Genomic DNA, 24,076 nt, shown 5'->3' with positions numbered 1-24,076 from the left:
TCGGGGGGGGGGGGGAACGTCGTAAACATTAGTGGTCCGCGAAGAAAGATCGCACCGAGACAACGAAATTCGTAACAGCGCTGCTATTTACGCGTGTATGTAAACACACCAACCCGCGCGGGCCCGACGAAATCACGTCGGAAGAGCAAATAGACGACGCGTACGTCAGTTTAACGTCCTTACGCGATAAAGCCGCGGTGTAAACGTTATCTCCGTACAAATAAAAATAAAAATAAAAAAAAAACATCCATCGCGCGCGAGACAGCTGCTGATTTATATACCAGCACTTTCGTCTGTTGTCTCGCGTTATTTGACTTCCTCTATAGCTCTGATTATCACGATTAATGTTAGAACAGATTGCAGATTCTCTGCAGAGGAGAAATTAAAAGTAAGAAAGTTATTCCGATCGCTTAATTAATAAAACTCAACAAATAATTGTATATAAAAGTACACAAGTGCCAATTTTGTTAAATTTTTCTCTATTAATCTGTACGCACTTGCGAAATGTACGAGGGTGAGTCAAAAATTATCTACATTTTTGTTTTCACAATTTTTTCCATAAAAGTAGGGGTTCAACAAGTACATCATTTTTCTACCTATAGTCTCCTTGCTTTTCAATGCACTTGGTCCAGCGATCCACAAGCTTCTGTATTCCCTTCAGGAAGAAGGTTTTGGGTTGATCGCGCAACCATTTATGCATCGCTTCCTGTACCCTGATTCTATAGCACTTAACGACAGTGTCGGTATCGTTATACTATCGTTGCTCGTAAAAAAGCTGCGCAACGACTGCAGTATATACAGAATCGGGGTACAGGAAGCGATGCATAAATGGTTGCGCGTCCAACAAAAAACCTACTTCCTATGAAGGGAATACAGAAGCTTGTAGATCGCTGGACCAAGTGCATTGAAAAGCAAGGAGAATATGTAGAAAAATGATGTACTTGTTCACTTGTTGAACTCCTACTTTTATGGAAAAAATTGGGAAAACAAAAGTGTAGATAATTTTTTACTCGCCCTCGGAAAAATATGTTTTCGATAGAATAGTAAAAAGAAAGTTATTAATAATAAAATCTGAAAATTATATTTAATAAAATATAATCTAGAAAATTATATTTAATAAAAGTAACGAGAATATTATATTAATAGCCAAATTTAAAAGATATTAAATGTAATTTTACACACTCATTTATACACAGAAGAACCATTTTTAATCAAAATCATTCTCATATACAAGCAAGACTATTAGAATCTCTTATCTTCTTAGAAGATTTTTAGTTCTTGAATTGAGTGCAGCTAATACTTGCATCAATATAAATTTAATCTAATTAAGATTAAACTCTCAAGACGATATAATATTCTTGCTTATATATGAGAATATCTATTTCGATTTAAGGCCAACTTTTTTTCTGTTTCAGTTTATTTTGGAATTGCGTTCTCACACACAAGAGTATCGCGATACATTAAAGCTACATTAAAAGATCCTCGGAACTTCCAAGAGTTCGGAACAGTTCCAAACAATGCCGTATCGAAACTCTGTTGGACGAACTACGGAAATCGTGCGGTTATTATCGTCGAACGAGCAATCTAATCTACAGACAGCGTACACATGATATAGAGGGATACAGTGACTGCGATAAAACGCACTCGAGATAGTGAAGATTGCGATTTCTTTTTCTCTCTGCAATCATTTCACGTAACACGTTCGCTGATTTTCGAGATTAAACAGGAGCTATAATCCACGCTCGCGCTCGATTAGAAACGCGTGGCCCGCCCGAGATGTTCCTGCATTTTCGTATCTCTATATAGAACTGTATAGGCACGGTCTCATTCTCTCATCGTACATTCAGCGCTAGAAATTCCGCGTCTGTCTGTTTCTCCCCGTTTCACGTATATGTGTATACGTATATCGTGCGAGTTCGGACGTGAAATAGAGGAGAATAACGATCGACGACAGACGGCCATGTTTAATCCCGAATGGCATAAAGCTTCTCGTCTCGATTCAATTCAACTGCTGAATAGAAACACATCTGAAACAACTGTGTATATAAAATAGTCAGATCGAATAACAGAGAGACAGTTTTGTCCGAGAAAGTTTGCAAATAGATAAGGACGATATCTCGTCGATGCAGGGGCGCACTCGGAGCTTCATCGAGCGCGAGTAGTAACTCTGATTTTGAGATTCCGAAGCGGAATTAAGGCTAATCTTTCGTCGATGCAAGGGGGGTGCACTCGAGCTTCGTGACGCGTGAGTTAACGCCGATTCTAAGGTTCCCGCGACGCGTGCGTTTTAAGCACGCCTTCGACCTTTATCGCGCCGCTCACCACCTTGGCACAATTAATAACAATTAATACCTTTGTATAACGTATTACGACCGCGGGAATCGTGGCGAATTTGTTGACTCGGGTTTAATTAAACCTCGTCTGTCGCGCGAGTCAAGTCCGTCTTCGGGTCTTAACGAGAGCGCGCCGTCAATCGGACCCGTCATCCTCGAGCGCAGTTTCGGAGGGAAATTTCCAGGGTTTACCATTAGACCGTGCTATACGAAAAAAGTGGCGGACGTTATATATAGCTGTCCAATCGATGAGCGACGGCTGTGATTAAAAAGCGGCGACGCCGGTTGAAAACGATTACTCCGAGCGTTCGCATTGTCGCGCGATAGAATTTTCTCACTGACAGGCGCGCGGCTCTCTCGACGCATTGCTATATATTATTGATAGAACACCGTCAAAAATAATACAAAATTATTGAGGAAAATCGAAGATACGGTCGACTACTTTCAGAAGGATGATTCAAAGGTGTCTTCACGACTTTCCTGGAGCCCAAGCGAGTTGACAAGTTTTTTCCGTTCGGAGCAAGTTTTACACGCAGCCGGAGTCATCGTTAAGTATCGCTTCTATATATGTTATGTTTGTCAAACTCGTCGTGTGAATATCAATTAGCATCGAACGTATCGCGAGTCACGGTGTCGCGTGAGCTGTCCATTATCGACCGCGGTGGAATTCGTATTCTTAAAGGAAAGTCTCCTCGTCCGCGTCCTCGGACGGAGAATCGGGATGAGTCGAAGCGATCGGGATATGATCGGAAGGTCTCGAGTGGACTCAGCACCGCGACGGTGACACGCACCAGGAGGGAAAGGCACGAGCCGTCGCGTGCGCAAACACGGGACGTACGGACGGTTGTCGTGAGTCGGCCGCCCGATCGAGAGGCGTCGAAAGGCGAGAGGAGGCCGGTGTCGTGCCTATCGAAGAGAAGGGTAGAGAGAAAGAGAGAGAGAGAGGAACTCACCTGCCTGGACCGTGACGAGGGTTCCCACCGCTAAATATAGCGTCCCCAGCAGCACAAAAGCGGCTCGCCTCTCCATCCCGGTGGCGCTGCTGCCGACGTACGCGGTGGCGCGTGACCGTGTGCACCGTGCACGGCAATACGATTACCAACGACGAGCACGATGCCCCACCTCGTCGTCGTCGTCGTCGTCGTCGCGAGGCGAGAGAGGGACCTACGCGGCACCTGGACGTCGTATGATGCCTGGTGACGGGCGGTACGCAACGAGATCGCCGATGCCCGTCGCGTCGATGGGCCGTCGTACACGGGTACAGTGTTCCGTCGTCCTCGTCGTCCTTGTCGTCCTCACCGTGACTTCCCGTGGCCGTCACCTCGTCGATATCTTGCGGATCCCGGTTGGTCAACCGCGAATCCTCTTTTCGCTCCGATTGACGATCGGACAGTTCACGCGAGAACACCCGTCACACCGCTGCTGCTGCTGCTGCTACTACTGCTGCTGTAGCTGATGCTGCTGTTGCTCCACCTCCTCTTCTTCCTCTTCTTCTTCTTCGTCCTCCTCCTCCTCCTCCTCCTCTTCCGCTGCCGCCGCTGCCGTTGCCGTCACGATCTATCACTGACGTTTGATCGTCCACCTCTTATCGTTATCTCTGCACGCTTATCTTAATGCGCAGCACTACACACGGAGATCGTCCGGGTGCCGTTGCCGCCGCCGTCGTCGTCGTCACCGTCGTCGCCGCTCCGTCGTCGTCGTCGCTCTCTTCACTACCTTCTCCTTCTTCCTCTTCCTCTAATTCTCCTTCTCCTCGTTACAGTCACTGGCGGACTTCACCATCGACCGAGAAAGAGAGAGGAGGAAGAGAGGCACACACTGATCACTGCTGATCACCGTGGTGGATAAGTACAGCACGAGCCGCAGCAGTTACGGAGTTACGACAATGTTCGGGTCGTTCGGGAACGTCAGAAGAAAAATGGCGACGGCTGTCTTCTGCTCGGGACCTCCTCCTCCTTCACCACCGTACAAACGTTCGTCTCGTCCTGTCACGCGCTGCTCGATTTTCCCCCTCTTCCGCTGGCCCCCCTCAACCCTTTTTTCCGATACTGGCGAACTGTGCAAAATTTTACGGCTGCGCCCTCTGTGGAGATCCGCGGTCGCCTTATGCTCAATTCACATGGTCCATGGAAATTCAGGAGAAATTCAGAATAATCGGCGATTAATTCAACTGTCGGCAGATCGAAAAATCAATATTTTTGGTTCGCTATTGCCTGAGTATACTGACGTGGAGACGGAATGCTGGCACCAGGGTGCACCGCCTAGCAGTCGAAAAAGGTGGATGTAGCACGGACACGCACCACAAATTATATATCCGCGGTGCCGAAAAGTGAATGTTGCTATATAGTTTGCATCCACTTCTTCAGGTGGCGTTAGTGCGCGAGGGTATTTTGAAGTAACAGGCAAAAGGCCGTCATACCCTCTCTCAGGTTTCTCTCTGATTATAGCGAAATTAGCGATAGCTAGGCGGACTCGTGGCTGAGTCGTGGCCTGCGAATTCATGCAAATTCGTATCTCGTTTCGCGCACATTTTGACCGACAAGGATAAATTGTGTGACGTGTCAACGAAAGAGCGAAAGAGAGAGAGCGTGAGATTCTTCATTCTCTCTCCTCGTCGACTTGCTCCGCTTGCTCGTTAGCTTTCTGCTAACTTGTCACCGAGCCTTGCATCTAACTTGTCTCCGACTACAGTCCTTCGCGATCTACTATAAATTTCCTTTCTTTTGATCGAAAATTGAACGAAATCCTCTTCCGAGGCGTTCTCGAGAGGGCCCTTCTCCTCTCGCGGAAGATCATCCGCCTGCAACAGGAGCTGCATATCCAGCATATCGTGCGTATCAGCGTGCAGCCTTGGCCCTTGGCGTGCCTCGCAATCGGATGTGGAAAGTGCGTGGCAGATGAGGATATTCCGTTGATTTTACCGGGCTCGTCACGAGGTGATAAATCTTGCAGACTGCCGAGGAGGTGGTCCGAAGATCGTGGTAAACATTCGAAGCTTAGTAATTGCAAGCGACAAGAGACAGCTGCAAATCTGTCGAGAAAAAAAAACACATTCCCTGTATATATAACATATATACATATACCTCGAAATGTCTACGCGATATATGAAAAAGGTTTACGGCGGCGACGTGACCCTGGAGACGGGTAACGACGACGCAAGTGATACAGAAGTCTCGGTGACCGGCAACACCAAGTCCAAGTCTTTCAACGTTTTCGACGTGGTACGTAGTAGAACTAAATTTGTTGTTACATTCCTCTCTGGATGAGTGATGTTGACGATAAGCTGTGCCTACAGTTGAATCAGAACTCCGACAAGGACGAGGATGCCGACGTCGGGCAGGAGGATGAGGACCTGGTTCCAAGCAACGCGGATTACAACGACACGAAGCGTAGAAAGAAGAAGAAAAAGCACAAGAAATTGGAGAACAATCGAGCCAAGCAGGAGTACGATGCAGAGGATAACGAAAACGTCGACGAAATTGAACGAAGTGTAAGGGAGGTGAATAAATTGCTTGGCGAGCCACTGCCGGGTTGCAGTAATCAAGATTTGGAAGCGCAATGGGTTGATAGAATATCCAAGGAGAACGTATTGACTGTACAGCGTAAACACTTGAATCCGTATAACGAATTGAAGAGGATCTTTGGTAGCAAAACTGTAGAGGCAGGTCAAAGGTAGTTATACATCTATGTGTATAATTATATGTGTAAAATATGTGGATAACACGCACCGCAAAAGTTCTGAGTTCTTTGCTGAACCAAAGGCGCTTTCTTTCTTGCAGCAAGAAAAGTAAAGGCCGCCCTGGGAATTTAAAGAAGACGTGGTTGACTTGCCCGCCAGACAATTGGGTTCCAACCAACAAATCCGGATTATCGATGTCTCTAGATCACTCTATGAAGACTACGGGGAATGTACAGTATTTTGTATACGAACATAGCACCTCGTACAAAGAGATACAGCACAAATTCTTGCAAGCAGTTGAAAGTCTGAATCCAGAAAACATACTCGTAAGTCAAACTATAAGTTGGCCATATGTGCAGCGACATTAGTGATATTAGACTTTATGCTTTGCAATTCTGGGGCACAGTTTTACCGTAATAAAGCTCACCTATTAGATATTTCTACAAATAAATTTCATTTAAATCAATTCGATATATAAAATGGTAATGCAAGTTATTATGTTTCAGAGTATACTGAACGCCCATTCTTACCACATAGACTCCCTCCTGCAGGGGTCTGAAATATTTAAAATAAATGGTGATTTAGCGTATGCGGCAGAGTTTATCAGACGGGCGCTATTCTGCTTGGAGTGTGCGTTTCATCCGTTTTTCAATGTGACAACCGCGCAGTGTAGATTGGACTATAGGAAGCAACAGAATCGTGCACTTTTTATAACGCTTTTTAAACATCTTGGATTTGTCGGTGGACGTGCCTGTTACAGGTAATACACGCATGCTAAAAGAATGTCAAAGAGTGAGAAGATGAGACTCTACATTAATTTCAATGAAAATTTCAGAACGAGCTTGGAATTTTGTAAATTACTTCTGTCATTGGATCCTGAAGGTGATCCATTAGCGGTGATCTTGTGCATTGATTTCTACGCCTTAAAAGCCAGGGAATACGAATGGTTTCTACAATTTTGTAATCTGTGGGAAGAATCGAGAAATTTAACTCAATTGCCAAACATAGCGTACAGCCTGGCACTGGCTCACTTTCGTCTGGGAAACAAAACTGAGGCTGATACGCTTCTGCAAAACGCTCTTATCATGTTCCCAGGTGTACTGATGCTCTTACTGGAAAAATGCAGCATACAAACGGACGCGAAGGTAGACTTGAAAAAAAAAAATTTTTCTTCTTAAGTGTTACATTTCTTGAAAAAATTATTTCAGAGCACAATAAAAGTACTCTGAGAAGAAATGCTACTTAATTATTTAAATATTTCATTTTTTTTTTCTTAGGTAATGAGCCATGAGTTTTTCAACTCTAAAGCGCAAGCTGACACATCGCCGGCTCTAGAGAAGCTGCAAAAATTATACGTAATGCGTAGTTTCCATCTCTGGAAGGAGGCAGATATTTTGCCGTGGTTGGAAGAATGTGTGCACGCCGTGCTAAATCGAGTCGAGTCCAAAGATGATTACATCAAGTACTGCCAAGTGAAGCGTAGCAAGCGCTATCGGGGAAAGCCGCCGAGGAACATTTTGAGACACATCCTGCTCTCAGATTTGCAGGAAGTTATAGTTAACGTTCACGAGGTACTTGATGATCTCGTACTCCGCATATTGTGTTGAAACATCACTGTAACTCCAACTTAAAATTTGTATACTACTTATTTCAGATCCAAGGCGAAGACCCGATGTTGTCGTACGATCCGTTACCGCCATTAGACAGCATCGATATTTATAAAAAGCCTACAGCAAACAATAGACCAGCTGAAAGCAGCTCAAATTTCTTTTTCCTCTTCTTCTCTTCGCTTTTCACGGACATCAATGGCGCAGCTGCTGCTTTAAATGATTTGAACCTATTGTAAGTACACGCGCAAAAGTAAAAAAAAAAAAATAATTATTTCGAGGGAGAAAGAAAGCAATGATTGTTTCGAAGGATGGGAATGTAGTATCGTAACTATTCTTTCGTAGTTATCCACTGATTCATAATTAAAATAGGTTATTGAGTATTGTAAATTAAACAGTAAATGTTCACAAGTACTCATTTAGATCATACGCGATTAAAAAATATCAAGTGATATTAATTGTAATTATTTGTTTGTTTAGCGAGGAGAATGATGACCACGCATAATAACGGCTTTCTCTAATTCTATGGAAACTTAACGATACCAGAGAAGAAATATATGCAAATTGTGCAATTTTAAATAATTCATATTGTTTTAAATAGTACATGTAAAAATGCAAAAAAGTAGTTAGTACATATAATAATTCAATAAGAAAAGAATTCCAGAATCATTTGCTTTCGTGTATAAAATTGCATTTTTTTTGTCAGAATTTTTGCTCAGTTGCTGTAAAATTGCTTTTGAATATATTATCTAGTGTTGCATTTATATTATGCATCACTGATTAAACAACAATTATTGTAACATCATCATAAATCTGTTATTATATATCTGTTATACGTATTTTTTTTTTAAAGACTTGTAAATATGGTAAATATATCTATACCGCAGTAAATAGAATACATAGTAAATTCTATGAAAATGCACCTCAGACACAGTGTATACAGTGGGTACGTCATGAATGATGATTGATTAAATATCAAGAACAGGAATAAAATTACATTAATTTTCATAATCTAATAATACAATTCAAGTCATATACTCAAACACGCCGACGTGATACTGTGAAAAGAAGTATTAAAAAAAAATTAAGTGTACAAACAAGTCGGAATCTTCGAATTATTTTTAATTGCATTTTTAGCACCATGTTAGAAAAACGAAGTAAATTATCGGAGAATCCTCACATTCGTAAATGACAATACTCTTAGAAATGTTTTCGATCGTCGTGTGCTCGTCCCGATTTTATTTCTTAAACCATACTGTGAAATACGGGATTATAACGACAAATTCCAGGACCGTATTCTTGGTACGCCTTCTTCGTGTGGCAGACCGTGTAGAATTCCGGATCACTGGCCAGTAATGCACCGCCATACCATACTGCGCAACGTTGCTTGTGATGCGATATCACACGAACATCTATTGGTTTTGGCTGGAATACAAATAGAATTCAGTGGGTCACGGAGTACAATTACAAAACCTCTCACACAAACGCAAATTGTTCTCGTGATTATCTACCGTAATATGGCTGCCGCTCAGCGTTTCGCTGAGCTTGAGCCGCGTGTCGACGATCTTCTTGATGTCGCGCTGCAATCGTCTACCAAAGTCTTTGAACATGGTGGAGCCACCTGATAATACAATATTACTGTACAATGGTCTCCTGACGTCGATCGGGCAGTTTTGAATCACGTCGTCGACGATTTCGTTGAGCGGCGTTGTAAAGTCCGGATTGGAGAACTGAAATATTCAGAGAATGTTAAGCAATATTACACAAATTTAGTGGCTACACGCGTGGGCAAAACTTACCTCGGGATGGAAGAATATCTCCGGTCCGAGGAACCTTTCGTATCCGACGTCCACCACAAAGGGTTGCTTGGTGATATTGTTGATACCCTCGTACTTCTTAATTTTCGTAGGATCGCTGTCGTACTTGGCGAATTCCTTCGATATATCCGGACATATGTAACAGTACTTCTCTTTGATTGACTTGGCCGTTTCTAGCGATTGCTCAGGCGGTATCCCGATCTCTCGTTCCCTCAGCAGACTTTGTATGAAATAGGTGATATCGCGACCAGCGATAGGAATGTGCTTTATACAACTTCCTATGACGAAACCTTCCGCCTGCGAAAACGCAATGACCAGAGATGGAAGATCGGGATTTGAAAAGCGCGACGTTAAAACGCGAAACATTTTGATGTTCTATACGTACCACTGGAATCACGTGAGTCACACCGTCTCCACTGTCGACGACGACGCCTGTCAAGGTGCGGTCCTCCACGTTCTTGGCCGTCCACGAGGCTGCTAAGGCGAGAACGGCTTGCACAGCTATGTAAAGTCCCGGCACGTTAAACGACTCGAACATAATTTCCGCGGTGTACTCCCTATTTTCCGGCGTGTTCAGAGGCGGCTCGGTTAGGAGGAAATAATGGTCCTCAGGCTCTGACCTGAGATACTTGAAAATGCATTGCTGCAAAAACTTTTCCATCAAATCCCAATCCTCCACCAGTCCATGCCTCACTGGATACTGTGAATTTAAGGAACAAGAAAAAAATCGATAAGTAAATCGAGGAAAGAAAGATCGGTCCCGCTTCCGAACGAATTTGGCCCGCGAGTAAGTACTTTAACCGAATATCCAGTGGCCTCGAACGCCTCGTCCCCGATGTAAGCGTCCAGGTCCTCCACGCCTTTCGTAATCCTCCTGGCATTATTGTCGCCGACCTTAGCCGTCTCCTTGATGGCGATCGCCGACGGTATAGTCAGTTGGGGCTCCTTATTACCAGCGAAGCCCAGTTTTGTGTACCTACGAGATAACGCCGCGATTAAATAGATAACCACACCACGAGCGCGTAATCGCGATTACATCGCGTGGGCGGCAATTATTTCTAATAACGACGCGACACGCCGATACGACTCGCCGCGGGACGACAAGGGGTTTTTTTTTTTTTTTTTTTCATCGCGAGGAACGCGGAGGATACACGTGAATCGTCGAGAAGCGAAGGGGGGTACGCGGCGCGCGTATAGTGGGCTCGGCCCGGAGGTTGCGGTGTCATCGATGACAGATCGGTCGGAGCGGCCTAACCTAGAACCGACTCCGCCCTGCTCCGACTGCTCCGAGATCGAGCATCCCGTTCCGTCGTTCCCGGGAATCTTGCGCTTACCCCGTGCCCACGTCGATGACACACGCGGGGAGACGTCCGAGCATGATTCCGGCACCACCGATCGCTCTTGTCCCGGCGAAACGCAACGCACCCGCTCCGACAACGGACGCGAACGCTAACCCAGGGCGCCGCTGACCACACCAAACGCCAGACCGCGACCCGACACCGCCGGAGACTGCTGCCCCCGCGGAACGATACCACCAGAGGCGCACCAGATACCACGCACCACGCCTCGACGCCACGCCAGGCGATACCGGGTACGTAGCCTCAGGCGCGAGATGTCGCGAGCGCGGCGCGCTCGCTCGCGTCTCGTCGCGAAAACGCGAGAAACGTCCGTCGTCGTTGCTCCGCGATTTTTGATATAAATATTCGTCACTTGCGAAATCGTTGGTCGGAAAAGAGTTAATTACTCCCGCGGGCCGTGGCGTTCAATGAACGTTCAAAATATGTGATCGTGTTTCGAGGCGGTAAAGTCCCTAAATTATTAAGTACCGCAATCCATAACACTCAAATTTGGAGCTAAAATGGCGTTTACATATATATATGATTTAGCGTATTATTTACAAAATAGATATATTCATACACGTAATATGTATATGCTTTGAATGATCGCGTTTGAAGCCGAAATGACAGATGATTGCGGTATTTTATAAATTTAGTGATCGAGGCGGGATAACGCACCGCTGCCTGCGTATTCGAATATATATATCGAAATGGTAAGCGCGCTTCTGACCTTTTATGTATATATAAACAGCGCGTCGGATATTAATTGAGTATTAAATTTGCTTAAACCAACCGCTACGAAATATTTAAATTCATATCCGCGTGCATATTGCAGAATAAATGAACGTCAAATATTCCTTACGGTTCAATAAAATGGATTATTGTAGTAATATCGCACATAGGTATATATACTTTACGATTAATATATTAAAAATGCTATTCGATTAAGAATTTCATAAATATCGCACGCCACGAAATCGAAAAAAAGATACATCCTTTATATCATTTCAAATTATCTCGTGTACGCTTCGACTGGCTGCAGATTGATTTTCGTCTTTCGTGCGACTCGCGACTTTCGAACTTCGCTGTGCACTGCAGCTTATAAAGGTACCTATTTACTCATAGGCGCGTCATTTGACGCTCGCGTCATAATTTATAACAATATTTCTTTGTCGGAAACAGTTATAATTTTTGGTCGTCAGGTTCTCACCAGGGCATGAACTTTTGAACGCTGGCGACAAATGCGATGACGCTTTTGCAGTTGGATGAATTCAACTGTAAATGCGTGAAACGCGACTGCAGTGCTAAAAGTCGATCACTACATCGCAGTAGACAGAAATGATCGGTCCATAGACCGCGATTCGATGTCTATATGGACCGACTATTTGTGCCTCGGTATACTTATAATCTAATATAGTTATTTCTCAAATGATGCGTGATCGACGCGCGCGTCAAATGACGCGCCTATAATGAGTATATGGGTACCTCTAGTCGTTCGCGTTCTTCACGCGATTTATCGATCCGTATTATAGAGATCATGAGGGGAGGATCGGAAATTTTTTTATTAGATTAAGTACGTTTCGTCGCAATTTACTTAACGATTTACTTAACGGATGATTATGTCTCTCGATGGATATTTGGCATTATTGCACGGAGAGAATTTTCTTTTAAAATTTACCATGAAAATCATGTTAATTGTGAGACAATATAGTATTTAGGTAAATTTTACTGTGCACTACAATAAATTTTACTGCGAAATCTTATTGTAATGCACAGTAAAATTTGCCTAAATACTATATTGTCTCATAATTAACATGATTTACAGGGTAAATTTAAAAAAATTCTCTCCGTGTGCTTATTCGTTAATCTGAAAATAGTTTGGCCGTCATCGCTTTCGGATGATCTCGGAGATCGCGGAGTTAACACACGAATTGTCGAATGATCGCGCGCGATTTAGTGTGACGGAATACGCGAATCGATGTGATTTATTTTTTAACGGAAATGTTGCAGCGGTGTGTCGATTGCACTTGTATCTCCGCGGTATTTTATTTATGCTCGAATTGAATCGCGAGTGTGTCTCGAGCGTTACATTTAGCGGATGCAAGTTATTCACTCGGTTCGGTTGGCCGTCGACTCGACTCGGCGTTAACTTTGCGTCTTAACTTCGAAAATGGCAAAATATACCACGCGATTGTTATCCGCGTTTTCGCGCGTTTTAGTGTCTCACGTTGAGAAAGTTTTACGAAACTGACAATTCAGATAACCTGGCTGAGAGGAAGTGGTGAGTGCAATTGATTTATATATTGTGACGCATATACGAACGTATATATCGTCTATTCTCCTCTTTAATCGAACCGTGTGTTTGAATGATTCAGAAAGTGACGATGCGGAGATCGCACATCGAAGGAATCTAACGAAATTGACAATCCAGACAGCCTGAGAGGAGGTGAAGAGGTCTGGGAGAGGCATCGGGCGCCAGCGGAACAATCTTGCGGTATTATTTCTTACTTGTGGAAAAATTAATTGTTTTTTTTCTATTTATCCGGATTGTTTTATTTTAGTAATTTTAAAAATAATTACAAGGAAAAAGAAATAATTTGAAGTTTTATAAAAGTTTATTCTTTCAAAAATATTCGGGAAATGTATGATATATTTTAGTAAATATATAATTAAAACATACAAATTTTGCGTAAGAATCTTTTGAAGTATTCGCTATTTTTAGCGTTTCTTTAATTTGAATCTTCCATCCGTGTGTTATACAGAATCGTCGTAGCTACGTGCAGGCCGATTAACTCCGCTGTTGCGCATCGGTTGGTGAGTGAAAAAAAAATTTTGATCAATGATTTTGATTAATGTTTTCTGTGTTTTTTCCCGTGGACTCGATTCAAATTACTCAACGTACGATACAGTATATATGTTATACTGCAATCATTTTACATCTAGATGACCGAAACATTTAAACTACAATATAAAATTTATTTTTATTTATTATAAATATCCTTCAATTAAGTATCATGAAAAATTAACAGTTGCGCGTAAATTCCACAATTAAATAATTTATAACCATCAAACACTTCCATTTTACAAAAGAGGATAACGTGAAAAATCGCTGTATTAGCTTGATATCAGAATTTGGAAATGAAAATTTTCCTATGTTGCAAATTGAAATAGAATAGAATGTAGAATAGAATTGTACATAGAACTACACGCATGTATAATATGTGCACAACTTCACGAAACATTATAAATAATTAATATATGGCAATAACATATAAATTTATAAATATATAGATAACTTGTGTTAATTACAAGAAGCGAAACAATTTGTCGCCTTCCGTATTTCCGCTATGTCCATCGAAAGAATGCGGAAGTTTGTCTCGTTTATATTCATTGCACCGATTATTGAATGTTGGCATCTGTTCGTCAAGATTTTCATGCTTTTAGAATGCGATCTATCTATCATTTTCATTCCAATTATACATTGTAATTCTTCGGAATTTTGCACGATGACCTCCTTAAAATACGATATATTAATTAATACAGCAATAAAAATTATTATACCGTTAATTATTATACAAACGATCGTTTGTATATATATTGATCGCGTTTTAGAAATTAAGTGATATAAAATTTTGTTATTCTATGCAAAACTTAATCACGTTTTTAAGTATCTCACCATATTATCGGGACCAATTTTCTTGGTGGCATCCGCACACATTATGGACGTTTCTGGGAAATTGCTGAAAAGTATTGCACATTCCTCGAATATTATCGGCCCTGTCTGGCCTGATAATGTACCCGCCAGTTGTGTTACCTCGTTGGCCTCGCTGTCGCTTAACGAACAGTCTATTAGCTTCGAAATTTCTATTTTGTACAACTTGTCCGCCGCAAGAGCACTGTAATATAAATCTACAATATTCACGATAGAGATATTAGAGATAACAATCATGAAAACATTATAGCGAAATAAAAGAAATAGTAGGTATACGAAAAGCGGCAAATCTGAGTCATTCTTGATCATCTCTTCATATACTATTCTTTTATTGCTAATTTCACGAATCTTAGGGTTTATAAAAAAAAAGTAGAAGATTAAAATGCTTAACGTTCGCCACGCTATGTGAAAAGCTTACACCTCTAACGACTATAACAATTTCTTTGTTAGAAAGCATTCAACTGTTCGAGAAACGAGTACTTACCTTTATGAACGATCGCCAAATGATGGATACCGTCTGTTAAATTAAAAGATATATTTTCTATAGTGAAAGTTTTCCTATTCGGTTTCATAAATTCAGTTTCGATTCTGCAGAATTTCGAAGTATTTGAGTTGTACACCACTAAACCGTATCCCGCCGTGTCAGTTATGAACACCTGCGTCACAATTTTAGATATGCAGTTTATATCAGTAATATGTAAATTTAAACTTTAGACATCAATTATATCAATAATTATGTAAATTTAAACTTTGGACTTCAATTAAATATTGAAAGAGCAAACTTTACAGGCATCAGTTAAATACACATGACTAAAGATTATTTTGTGATTAATACGATTCATATATTTAATTAAGTATATACTAACAATTGCGGTATCCTTTATATTTTCACAATAAGGAGCGACAACAATGGGTGTCGTTAACAATCCGTTGGTGCCGTTTTTGCTATTAGCGACGTTAAGAGGGATGTTAATACGCTTAACCAGCTTATCATTCGATAAATCGAAAATCAGTAATTGCGGAGGACAAACATTATCGTTTCCAATCCTGCCACTATCCACAACGAAGATGTGGTTGCATTTAATCTGATACATGAGAAAATAGAAATTATATTTCGGATTATATTTATTAATCTTATTATCTCTTACGCGGATTACTGTAAAATTGGACGAAAGTGCGGTATTTGCGATATATTGTTAAGTAAGTCGTTTAAATGTAGATATTATAGACAGCAAGATGATTGTCACTTGCAACTAAGACTTACACAGATTCGATAAACTGCTGTAATACCTTTGCAACTTTTATTCGTATGCCAAGACCAATTCGGATACGGACGCAGAAGCGGACTTCTTTCTTCTTTTTCGTTACTTACCGTCATGACAGTAGCCGGAACGTCTTTATCTTTTACCGCAGTAATGAATATTCTACCATCTACGAAAGTTTAGCAAAATCCGTCCGTATATTTCATAATTCCATTGCAATAATGACATTATATACAATATACATAACGGGATCAAAATATGTAACACAATAAAATGAAATAGTTGATATTTAATACTGTAATAATAATAATTTTTTGGACTTAAGGATATTTCTATTTTTGTACAAATTTTTGCATAATACCAGCTAGCTTACCTGGTGCCTCGTCTACATCCTCTAAAACAATCGAACCGGGATTATATTCGCCGAAATCTATCGCTTTTTGCCTCTGCTGTGGACTTTCCCAGAGAAAATCAATGTACTTCCATGCGTACAAGAGATTTAATTTAACGCCGAAGCTCATAATTGCCATTGATAGAATTAATATGCTAATCAAAAAATGCTTCATTTTTAATGCAGCTATAATTCGATATTGCTGAACGCGATGAAACAATGAATTGCACTATCATAGACACGTATTTTCGCAAGTCCGAACATTTATAATTAACGTTGTCCAGTATTTATAATTTATTTCGAATTCTATTTAGATAACGGGAATATATATGTCTTTCAGAAATATAGTTTTGCAGCTATAGGATTCATAAAGAATTTTAGCCTCGTTAAAATTTCTTCAGCTCATTATACGCTGCGGTATGCATGCGACCTGATTACACAACAATTTAGTGATAATTCTCATGTTGTAAAAAACTTTATTAGAAGGTAAAAAATGTACGTAAAGTACTACATAGAAAATATTTAAGAGCGCATGCATTATTAAATAAAAAATTAACTTCTCAAAAATAAATATAAAATAAAAAATCGTGCGTCTCGATAATATAATCCTCTCTGATCATTATATAAAAAATTAATTGCTCAAAAATAAATATAAAAACCAAGGATCATGGTTGTGTTACCTGCTGGAAATATCCTATTACATACTTCAATGTGCACGTATTGTGCACATAGAGGCGCTGACGGACGTGATCACCCAAAAAAGCGAGCGTGTTCACACTCTCAGATTTCTCTTTGCACATAAAAGAGCAAGGTGCAAGATACTTTTGTTGGAAGTTCAGACTTATTTTGCACTAGTTGCATTGCTTACGCTACTTCGTTATCTACACCATACACATGTAATATCTACGGTACATATGTTAAATCCGTATCACATTGCGCATTGGAGACCTAGAAATTCAGGATGACTGAAGATTAGAATTCAATCAATCAGATTAAAGCTTAATTTTAATCCGTTTTGTTTCTTCGTTGATGAAACGACGAGATTACGCGCCCACACATGTGCACCCAAGTGCACTGAGGTGACTGAGGCTTTTGCGCGTGTGCATGCGTGTGCGAAGGGTCAAGCCTTGAAGAACTGTCAAAAGTGGATGTTAAAAACGGTGGACGATTATGCGGTTAGTATCATCAAATAATTCATTGTAAATCCATTTGCACGATCCGACAGAGAGGAAAGAGAAAGAGAGAGCGCTCATGGAAGTATTAATTTAATAGATACGGCGATGCGGAGCGTTGACCGTGATCAGCACGAGGAACCGTTCAATAAGAAGTAGATTTAGCAGACAATCCGATTGCCTCGAGGAATATGGACCCGGATGATCGAGGCCTTCTGCGTCTCGTCGTTTAGTGGAGATCCAGCTAGGGGCGTACATAACGGAGCACTGAGCCGAGTCACAACCTGAAGGTCCGATCGAAGGATGCGAAGGATGCCTACTGACATTTTCCTGGGAAACAGTGGCACACTTCATCGTTCCTTGATGTTTATACTGAAGCTCGGCTGGCAGTCCAGATTCCGCTTGCCCGTGCTCCTGGTCATTGTCTTCGTAGCCATGGATTATAGACTGCAGCTGGAGATCGAATTCGGGGACAATGCGGACCAACACGATGATCTGTGATCGGAACGGATGAGATCAGATCGATGTGATACCATTAATTTATATACTTATATATGTATATATATATCTAATGTAGCCCGCATGAAATAGTTTCTACATTGATCAAAGTAGAAACACGAATCTTACTCGATTAGAGCGTTTGTAACGTTAGCGTTAACTGTTGACGATCGATAACAATTATCATACATTTTAAAAGATTTCAACTTGCGGTTGCTGCTTCGCGCTCGGTACTTGTTGACTATTAGCACTTCGACTTACCAGACTGACATACGTATTTGACATATACACTTAACTTAAGAATTTTATAATATATTTACCTTATATTGTTCTATCTTATAATGTGTATGTGTCTTGTAACATATTTATATTGTAAAGTATATACATTGTCCAAATTAAGTTGGATACGCATAATTTAATACAATTTTATTACAGAGGTAATAGATGTAATAAGACTGGGTAATAAACATGGGTACGAGAGAAAGAAATACGAATAGAATTTATATAAAAGCTTATTAAATATAGGCTTATGAAATTGCATGAAAGGAGACATCTTCCATTTGTCGCGATCATATTTCCATATGAACTTTGCGATTATTAAGAAGAAGATAAGAAATAAATAGCAGAAAGTATATGAGAATTTACTTGCATGCAAAGATGTAAGATAAATTGTGTCAGAAATATAAATGAGATATCTTTATTAAAAATCGATTATAAAGTATACGCAAAAAAAATAGAGGATTTGTAAATACTTCTTATCATATTGTAAATTGCTTGTATATAACAGTTGCGTTATGAATAAATAAACAGGAGACCATTTATTTTTAGACATGTATTACTAGTTTTTTTCTTACTCACTTTTCTAAGTAAAGACATGTCTTTCATTTATTACATTTAATAATAAATAAGAGTAAGTTGAAAACTGAAAATCTTTTTATAAAAAATATTTAAATTTATTTTTGTTAATACGTATATCTTTTATGATGTTTGATATTAAAAAAAATTAATTTTCTAAATGTTTTCTTCAAAATTTCTTACCAACACTTTAAATTTAAATTATTTAATGTGTTAGTAGAAAATATTTAAGGACACATTTTAAATATTTTTTTTTTAAATTGTTTCAAAAAATTACGATTTAAAAAAATAATAGCTTATCTATAAATAATTTAGATGAGTTACCGAAACATGATTAAATATATTAATATATTCAAGAAAAACAGGTCGAATTTTTTTACTATTTATCATTTTTAATATTTTAATTATGAGAATTGCTCTTTTAAGTTGCATTTTTTTAAGATTATTTTTATTTAATATAAAATTATATATTTGACAAATTTTTTCTAACTAAATTCTCTCTAATTTTTTCGAGAGCGTTCAAAAAGATTAAAAATTAAGAGAAGGAGTACATTGTACATCCTTTATAAATTAGGTATAATAAATTAAAATGTAGGATTTTATTACTCCTGGACTTTTAAGGATTCTATTTTTTAATTATAAGAGCTATCGAAGTACATAAATAACACAGGCCTGCGAAATTAGGGTCCTGAAGCCACAGTAATCCCTTGAAAATGGTAAAAATTACTTTTTTCGATCCATATTACCACATTTGTCCCAAAAATCTGATGTGATGGACATTTTTCGCTCGGTTTCGGTGACCAAAATTACGTAAGAAGTCAATATTCTGCTGCTTATTTTCTTTCAGGACCCTTAATTTTGCAGGCTTGTGTAATTCTTTTTCAATTCCATCGAAATAGAATTGCCGCTGAAAATAGAGAGCAAATCTTTCACAAACGTGGTCGGAAAGCCGCGATAATCCAGCGTGGTCCCGTGGAGAACACTTTTCCTGTCAGGACACGTCTATCTTATGAAGAAAAAGTGGTACCACGTGCTTCAGCATTTACCAATTCGCCTCGGGAGCATCGCGCTTTTTCTTTATTGAAGAAAAGGCAATCGACAATAAATTTCGCCGACGTTTATGTCGACGTGCTCGCGGTGGGAGGTTCGGCTTATATAAACGGCGTGCAAATGAAGTTTATCGGTTTTTCTTAACACAGCCGTCCCGATGGAAACTAGAGTTCCAGGATATCCCAGTGTTCTTGGGATCCTTCTTCTGTTCGCCTACTTCTCGTCGCGAACCGAAGCGGCATTTGATCCCGAAAGTTTTCGTGAGTGAATTAATGACAATAAGCACGCAGGGTGACAAAGCGAATGCCGGAAGAACGATTTTAAGTAATACAAACTTTAAAAAATTTTTTTAAACGTATTGTATTAGGTGAAATAGAAAGTTCTTAGCTTAATTTAAATTTTATATCGATCGGAATATCATTTCAAATTGAAATATTCTCGCGCCTTATTTTGCGATTTTGAAGTTAATATTAATATGTGACTGGATATTGTAAAAAAAACTATTACACACCGACATCCGTTAGCTCTCATAGGTCTTTATTGCAATATGTTTGATTTATTCTTATAGAGAGCTTTGCATGTAAATAATTATTTTAATATTTATTAATAGTTACAAAAAGCCATAATGGGACAAGTTGCTTAACCTCAAAAATCAATATTGTTAATCAATTGTTAACGAGTCATTCTACATGATAACGCACGGTCACATATTGCTGAGGCGAAGCAATTAATCATTTTCGCGTTGGACTGGGAACTTTTCCCGCGGCGTATTCATTTCAGATATGACCCCTATTTACCATCTATTCCGTGCGCGATGCAACATGCATCGTTTGACTAAACACACTTCAGAACTCTCTAAATTTTCGGAGTGAATCTCATTCCAAAAGATTGAAAATACTGTCACTCGGTCACTTGAGTGGCAGTGTTTTTACTCTTTTGGAGTGAGATTTACTCCAGAAAATTTAGAGAGAATACAATTAAGAAATCCGAAAAAGAATCGATGACTTTATTGCTTCAAAACCGCTAAACTTTTATCATGTACATACCTAGGAATTCGTAAGCTACCCGAGAATTGGCAGAATCGATAATAATGGGAAATATTTTTTATTAAGCTTTTTTTATATGTTCGTCAGCTATAAAGATTGAATTTTGCAAAAAAAAGCTAAAAACTTTTTACTACACCTAATGACTGCCGTGTTCCAAGATATTTCAAGATCGAAACGTATACAATATATATATATATATATATATATATATATATATATATGTTAGACATGTTTAACATGTTTCGATTAAATTTCTTCTCGTTGAATGCTCTCGAATGCACTCGCGCGAAAGAACTTGTATCGAAGTGTATTGAATAAAATGATGAAATAACGACCATTCCAGAGCAAAAACTAGTCGCCTTGCAAAAGGTTCTCGACTACATGAACAACAGACCAGAGCAGATGAATCTGGACGCTACTATTGGTGTTACCTTAACTGAAGGTAAAGAATCATAATTGCCAATTAAAATCACTGAACACAACATGATAAATTATCACATATCTTTTGCGAGAAATCTAACAGATTAAGATTTCTAGAACGAAATTTGAGAGAAGAGCCAAGAATTTTAATTTCTCACTAAATACATATATTAAAAAATACACAGACACATTTGTAATATAATTTGAAATAAATTTGATGGCCAATCTATCTTCATTTAAATAGCCAATTTGGTGGCGGCGCTCCTGCATGAAAACGTGCAATATCTGGAAGATAAATTCTTTATCGCTCTTAAAGAAATTGTCGCACTATCCGATATGACTCGAAGGCACTTGATGGCTTTTATTCCGAAGAATGAAACTAAATTTTTAAGTAAGTACAATGAATATATGATACGCACAAGAGACAAACAACCAAAGATCTATTTTTTTAATTATATTTTACTTCTTTTTGTACACGTTTTCCATACTTATGGATTTCTGAGAGAGATAAAAAGTGCCAGTAATTATATAAAAAAAGGTAGGAGAGCTTCTCCAAAAGGAAGAAAAGGAAACAGGTTTAGATGCTGAAATTTTATGATCGCTTTTGACTATTTGCACTCTTAAAATTTTTAATCAATAAATAAATTAATAATTTTAATAAATAATTAAATAAATTAATAATTTTTCAAAATTGAAATTAAGAAATTTTGAAATCACGTTTTATTTAAACACGTATTGTTGAAAAACCTTTTTAGTTATTGATTAATGCTACCGGATATCACATATCAAGTTTGTGAAGTATTAAAGTTTTACAGTGCTATCGGCTTTAAACAATCCCAAACTGTGGATAAAACCTATATCGTGGACGAGGATCTTTTCGAGATCGAGATCTCATCCCCGTCAATCAAGCTATCGGGAAATCGTTCGATCGATGCAATGGATCATGCATGGAACGCCCACTGAAACGGAAAGCGATCAATGTTTAATCGAAATTGTGCGTAGCGATTTAGAGGGGAAATGTGAGATTCCCGCCACTTGTGTTGCAACATTGATGAGGGATGACGATACTACCGGTTATCCTCTCACGCATAGACTGCTCATCGTTCAAGTCGCTAAAGCGGTAAGACATTTGCTAAGAAATTTTTATTTGGTATTGTATCCTACATTTATTATTTTATATACGTGTATTACGTTGACGAAAGAAAAAGAGAGGAAAGTTTTTCTTGAACATTTTTACGTTTCTTTGTGCAAGTTTAATTAATAAAAAAAAAGATTGATTTCAGCTGGGATGCGAGAAGGCGAATACGATATCGCTCTCTTCCTTAATACCCGTGTATTGTGCCAGGATTTTTAAGGAATTCATCAATATCGAAGCATGGAACTTCCCAAATGTTGCGCGGGATCTCATGTTGGAACAAGGTACACGTGCGCGCGATAAAAATATTAATGCTTTAATTGCGGCTCGCGTTTTGATTGTAAACCGGCAGTGTGCGGGACATGCTCACGTATACATACGGATTTTCCATTGACAATCAAGCGTATGTGTACTCGTTTCTTCCGCAGCTAAAGCACCCCAAAAAAAATTCTATTCTTTAGCAATATCCTTTTAATGCTAAAATATTTTTTTCTTATATATGGCTTGAGAGGATATTCTAACATGTAGAGAAATATCGAATTACTATGAGAATTTATTCTTGATTATAGTGCATATGTCTTTTTTATAGATAATATTCTTGATTATAGCGCACGATTATACGTGCTTCTTTGTAGATAAATACGCCTTATAGCTGAGCTGCACATATAAAATAAAATGTGATAAATATTGCATATCTTTTTTTATCTTTTCAGTCGTTTTATGTGGCATGGAAGGTTACTATGAGTTCGTCGATAAACATTATGAAGATACAATACTGAGTTGGCCTCACTGGAGCGGCTGTTTTGCCTTATTCGAGTAATTGTCTATGCTATTAAGAATATATTTTTCTGAACGGAAATACATGCACCCATTATGCAGTTACAATATTTCACGTCGCAATTATTACAATTGACACGGAATTTATTGCAATGATTGTGCAAAAAAAATATCCAAGTATGAACGTTATGTTAAATGTTTCAGATTTTCTAATGAACACCACATCACTCGGCGATCATCGTCGAGAACCGACTTCGGATGCGATAATCATATGACAAGCCTTGGCGCCGCAAGTCTCGCCGTATTTATTCGGGAAAATATAGAAAATGCTCTCAGTCAGTCTTAAATTTTTTTTATTTGGATAGAGCATTTTTTTATATAATTTTTTATATGTATTTATTTCTTTCTATTGTATTGAAGATTTGATTTTTTTGTTAAAGTTTTTCATATTACATCATAATTTTTTACGACAAGAATATCTCTGGTTAAGTTAAATAGCCAACCTTATCTTGCTAATAAGAAATATGCCATACATTTGGAAAGAGTAAATGTAACAGATGTATATTGCGTAAAAAATGTATCGCACAAAAAGATCGTGCTACTTTTAAGAGAACTGAAATACATATATTGTATAATGTGTAACATACATAATACTTCGTAAGAGTTAAAATTAGAAGGGTTAAAACTCGTTTGAAATAAATTATTCAATAAAAAATGCTTATATATGCCAACACAAGATATAAATGTATATAATGAGTACATTAAATACATACATAAAATAGACGTTTCGACTCTATTTTGAGTCTTCTTCAGTTTTATGTTCTTTTTTCAGTATAATAATTAATGTTACATTAAATATTACATTAAAACGAATAGTCAGTGTTAAATTCGTAAAAGAGTTTATTTAGAAAAATACCGTAACTTTCAACAGCTATTGCAACAGACGACACTGAAAAAAGAATTAACAAAACTGTTAATACAGGCT

General features: G+C 38.8%; 5 protein-coding genes and 1 long non-coding RNA gene across 7 annotated transcripts in view; 3 read left to right on the top strand and 3 right to left on the bottom strand.

The window, feature by feature from the left end:
* LOC105456220 (basigin) overlaps positions 1 to 4,313 on the bottom strand; it is a 16,821-nt gene extending 12,508 nt beyond the window's left edge. Inside the window, exon 1 of the mRNA XM_011700112.1 lies at positions 3,287 to 4,313. Within this exon, the coding sequence (XP_011698414.1) occupies positions 3,287 to 3,362 (76 nt within the window). The 5' untranslated portion in view covers positions 3,363 to 4,313. The remainder of the gene's footprint in view (positions 1 to 3,286) is intronic.
* Positions 4,314 to 4,696: 383 nt separating this feature from the next.
* Positions 4,697 to 8,450, top strand: LOC105456213 (transcription factor 25). The gene is made up of 8 exons (XM_011700099.1): positions 4,697 to 5,554; positions 5,629 to 6,005; positions 6,113 to 6,338; positions 6,519 to 6,772; positions 6,848 to 7,157; positions 7,290 to 7,583; positions 7,667 to 7,854; positions 8,100 to 8,450. Exons 1-8 carry the CDS (start codon positions 5,423 to 5,425, stop codon positions 8,122 to 8,124), a joined length of 1,806 nt encoding a protein of 601 aa, XP_011698401.1. The 5' UTR covers positions 4,697 to 5,422; the 3' UTR covers positions 8,125 to 8,450.
* Positions 8,451 to 8,826: 376 nt separating this feature from the next.
* Positions 8,827 to 10,950, bottom strand: LOC105456210 (actin-related protein 3). Its single transcript, XM_011700085.1, has 6 exons — positions 10,771 to 10,950; positions 10,232 to 10,412; positions 9,822 to 10,136; positions 9,419 to 9,733; positions 9,131 to 9,349; positions 8,827 to 9,044 (listed from the first exon to the last, which is right to left on the bottom strand). Exons 1-6 carry the CDS (start codon positions 10,812 to 10,814, stop codon positions 8,865 to 8,867), a joined length of 1,254 nt encoding a protein of 417 aa, XP_011698387.1. The 5' UTR covers positions 10,815 to 10,950; the 3' UTR covers positions 8,827 to 8,864.
* Positions 10,951 to 12,564: 1,614 nt separating this feature from the next.
* LOC105456198 lies at positions 12,565 to 13,623 on the top strand. The gene is made up of 3 exons (XR_975219.1): positions 12,565 to 13,054; positions 13,149 to 13,267; positions 13,536 to 13,623. It is a non-coding gene; the product is annotated as an uncharacterized LOC105456198 (long non-coding RNA).
* On the bottom strand, positions 13,439 to 16,465 carry LOC105456203 (major royal jelly protein 3-like). The gene is made up of 6 exons (XM_011700076.1): positions 16,121 to 16,465; positions 15,750 to 15,916; positions 15,352 to 15,570; positions 14,970 to 15,141; positions 14,450 to 14,682; positions 13,439 to 14,287 (listed from the first exon to the last, which is right to left on the bottom strand). The coding sequence occupies exons 1-6, from the start codon at positions 16,311 to 16,313 to the stop codon at positions 14,075 to 14,077; spliced, it is 1,197 nt and encodes a 398-aa protein (XP_011698378.1). The 5' UTR covers positions 16,314 to 16,465; the 3' UTR covers positions 13,439 to 14,074.
* A 3,386-nt stretch (positions 16,466 to 19,851) lies between these two features.
* On the top strand, positions 19,852 to 23,465 carry LOC105456188 (UPF0764 protein C16orf89 homolog). Of its 2 annotated transcripts, none has more exons than XM_011700045.1 (7): positions 19,852 to 19,973; positions 21,103 to 21,201; positions 21,424 to 21,570; positions 21,995 to 22,299; positions 22,463 to 22,598; positions 23,028 to 23,130; positions 23,296 to 23,465. In XM_011700045.1, exons 1-7 carry the CDS (start codon positions 19,871 to 19,873, stop codon positions 23,435 to 23,437), a joined length of 1,035 nt encoding a protein of 344 aa, XP_011698347.1. In that variant the 5' UTR covers positions 19,852 to 19,870; the 3' UTR covers positions 23,438 to 23,465. The 2 variants fall into 2 exon arrangements, with proteins under 2 accessions (XP_011698347.1, XP_011698356.1); XM_011700054.1 differs by lacking the exon at positions 19,852 to 19,973 and adding an exon at positions 19,978 to 20,037.
* Positions 23,466 to 24,076: the final 611 nt, after the last annotated feature.

The sequence above is a fragment of the Wasmannia auropunctata genome, unplaced genomic scaffold, assembly GCF_000956235.1.
Source record: "Wasmannia auropunctata unplaced genomic scaffold, wasmannia.A_1.0 LD336106.1, whole genome shotgun sequence".
In the NCBI taxonomy this organism is placed as follows: Eukaryota; Metazoa; Arthropoda; class Insecta; order Hymenoptera; family Formicidae; genus Wasmannia; species Wasmannia auropunctata.
Note: the sequence above shows the minus strand (reverse complement) of the source record. Positions and strands in the feature narration are given on the sequence as shown.

Excerpts from the sequence above, each read along its gene's own strand:
- LOC105456213 (XM_011700099.1), top strand. The coding sequence starts at position 5,423 with ATGTCTACGCGATATATGAAAAAGGTTTACGGCGGCGACGTGACCCTG. Across the intron at positions 5,555-5,628 it reads CTTTCAACGTTTTCGACGTG|TTGAATCAGAACTCCGACAA; the intron begins GTACGTAGTAGA and ends CTGTGCCTACAG. Across the intron at positions 6,773-6,847 it reads GGTGGACGTGCCTGTTACAG|AACGAGCTTGGAATTTTGTA; the intron begins GTAATACACGCA and ends TGAAAATTTCAG.
- LOC105456210 (XM_011700085.1), bottom strand. The coding sequence starts at position 10,814 with ATGCTCGGACGTCTCCCCGCGTGTGTCATCGACGTGGGCACGGG. Across the intron at positions 10,137-10,231 it reads CCACTGGATATTCGGTTAAA|TATCCAGTGAGGCATGGACT; the intron begins GTACTTACTCGC and ends TTAAATTCACAG. Across the intron at positions 9,045-9,130 it reads TGAGCGGCAGCCATATTACG|CCAAAACCAATAGATGTTCG; the intron begins GTAGATAATCAC and ends TTTGTATTCCAG.
- LOC105456203 (XM_011700076.1), bottom strand. The coding sequence starts at position 16,313 with ATGAAGCATTTTTTGATTAGCATATTAATTCTATCAATGGCAATTATG. Across the intron at positions 15,917-16,120 it reads GGATGTAGACGAGGCACCAG|ATGGTAGAATATTCATTACT; the intron begins GTAAGCTAGCTG and ends AAACTTTCGTAG. Across the intron at positions 14,683-14,969 it reads TTTGGCGATCGTTCATAAAG|ATTTATATTACAGTGCTCTT; the intron begins GTAAGTACTCGT and ends TGAATATTGTAG.
- LOC105456188 (XM_011700045.1), top strand. The coding sequence starts at position 19,871 with ATGGAAACTAGAGTTCCAGGATATCCCAGTGTTCTTGGGATCCTTCTT. Across the intron at positions 21,202-21,423 it reads TGGTGTTACCTTAACTGAAG|CCAATTTGGTGGCGGCGCTC; the intron begins GTAAAGAATCAT and ends TCATTTAAATAG. Across the intron at positions 22,599-23,027 it reads GGATCTCATGTTGGAACAAG|TCGTTTTATGTGGCATGGAA; the intron begins GTACACGTGCGC and ends TTATCTTTTCAG.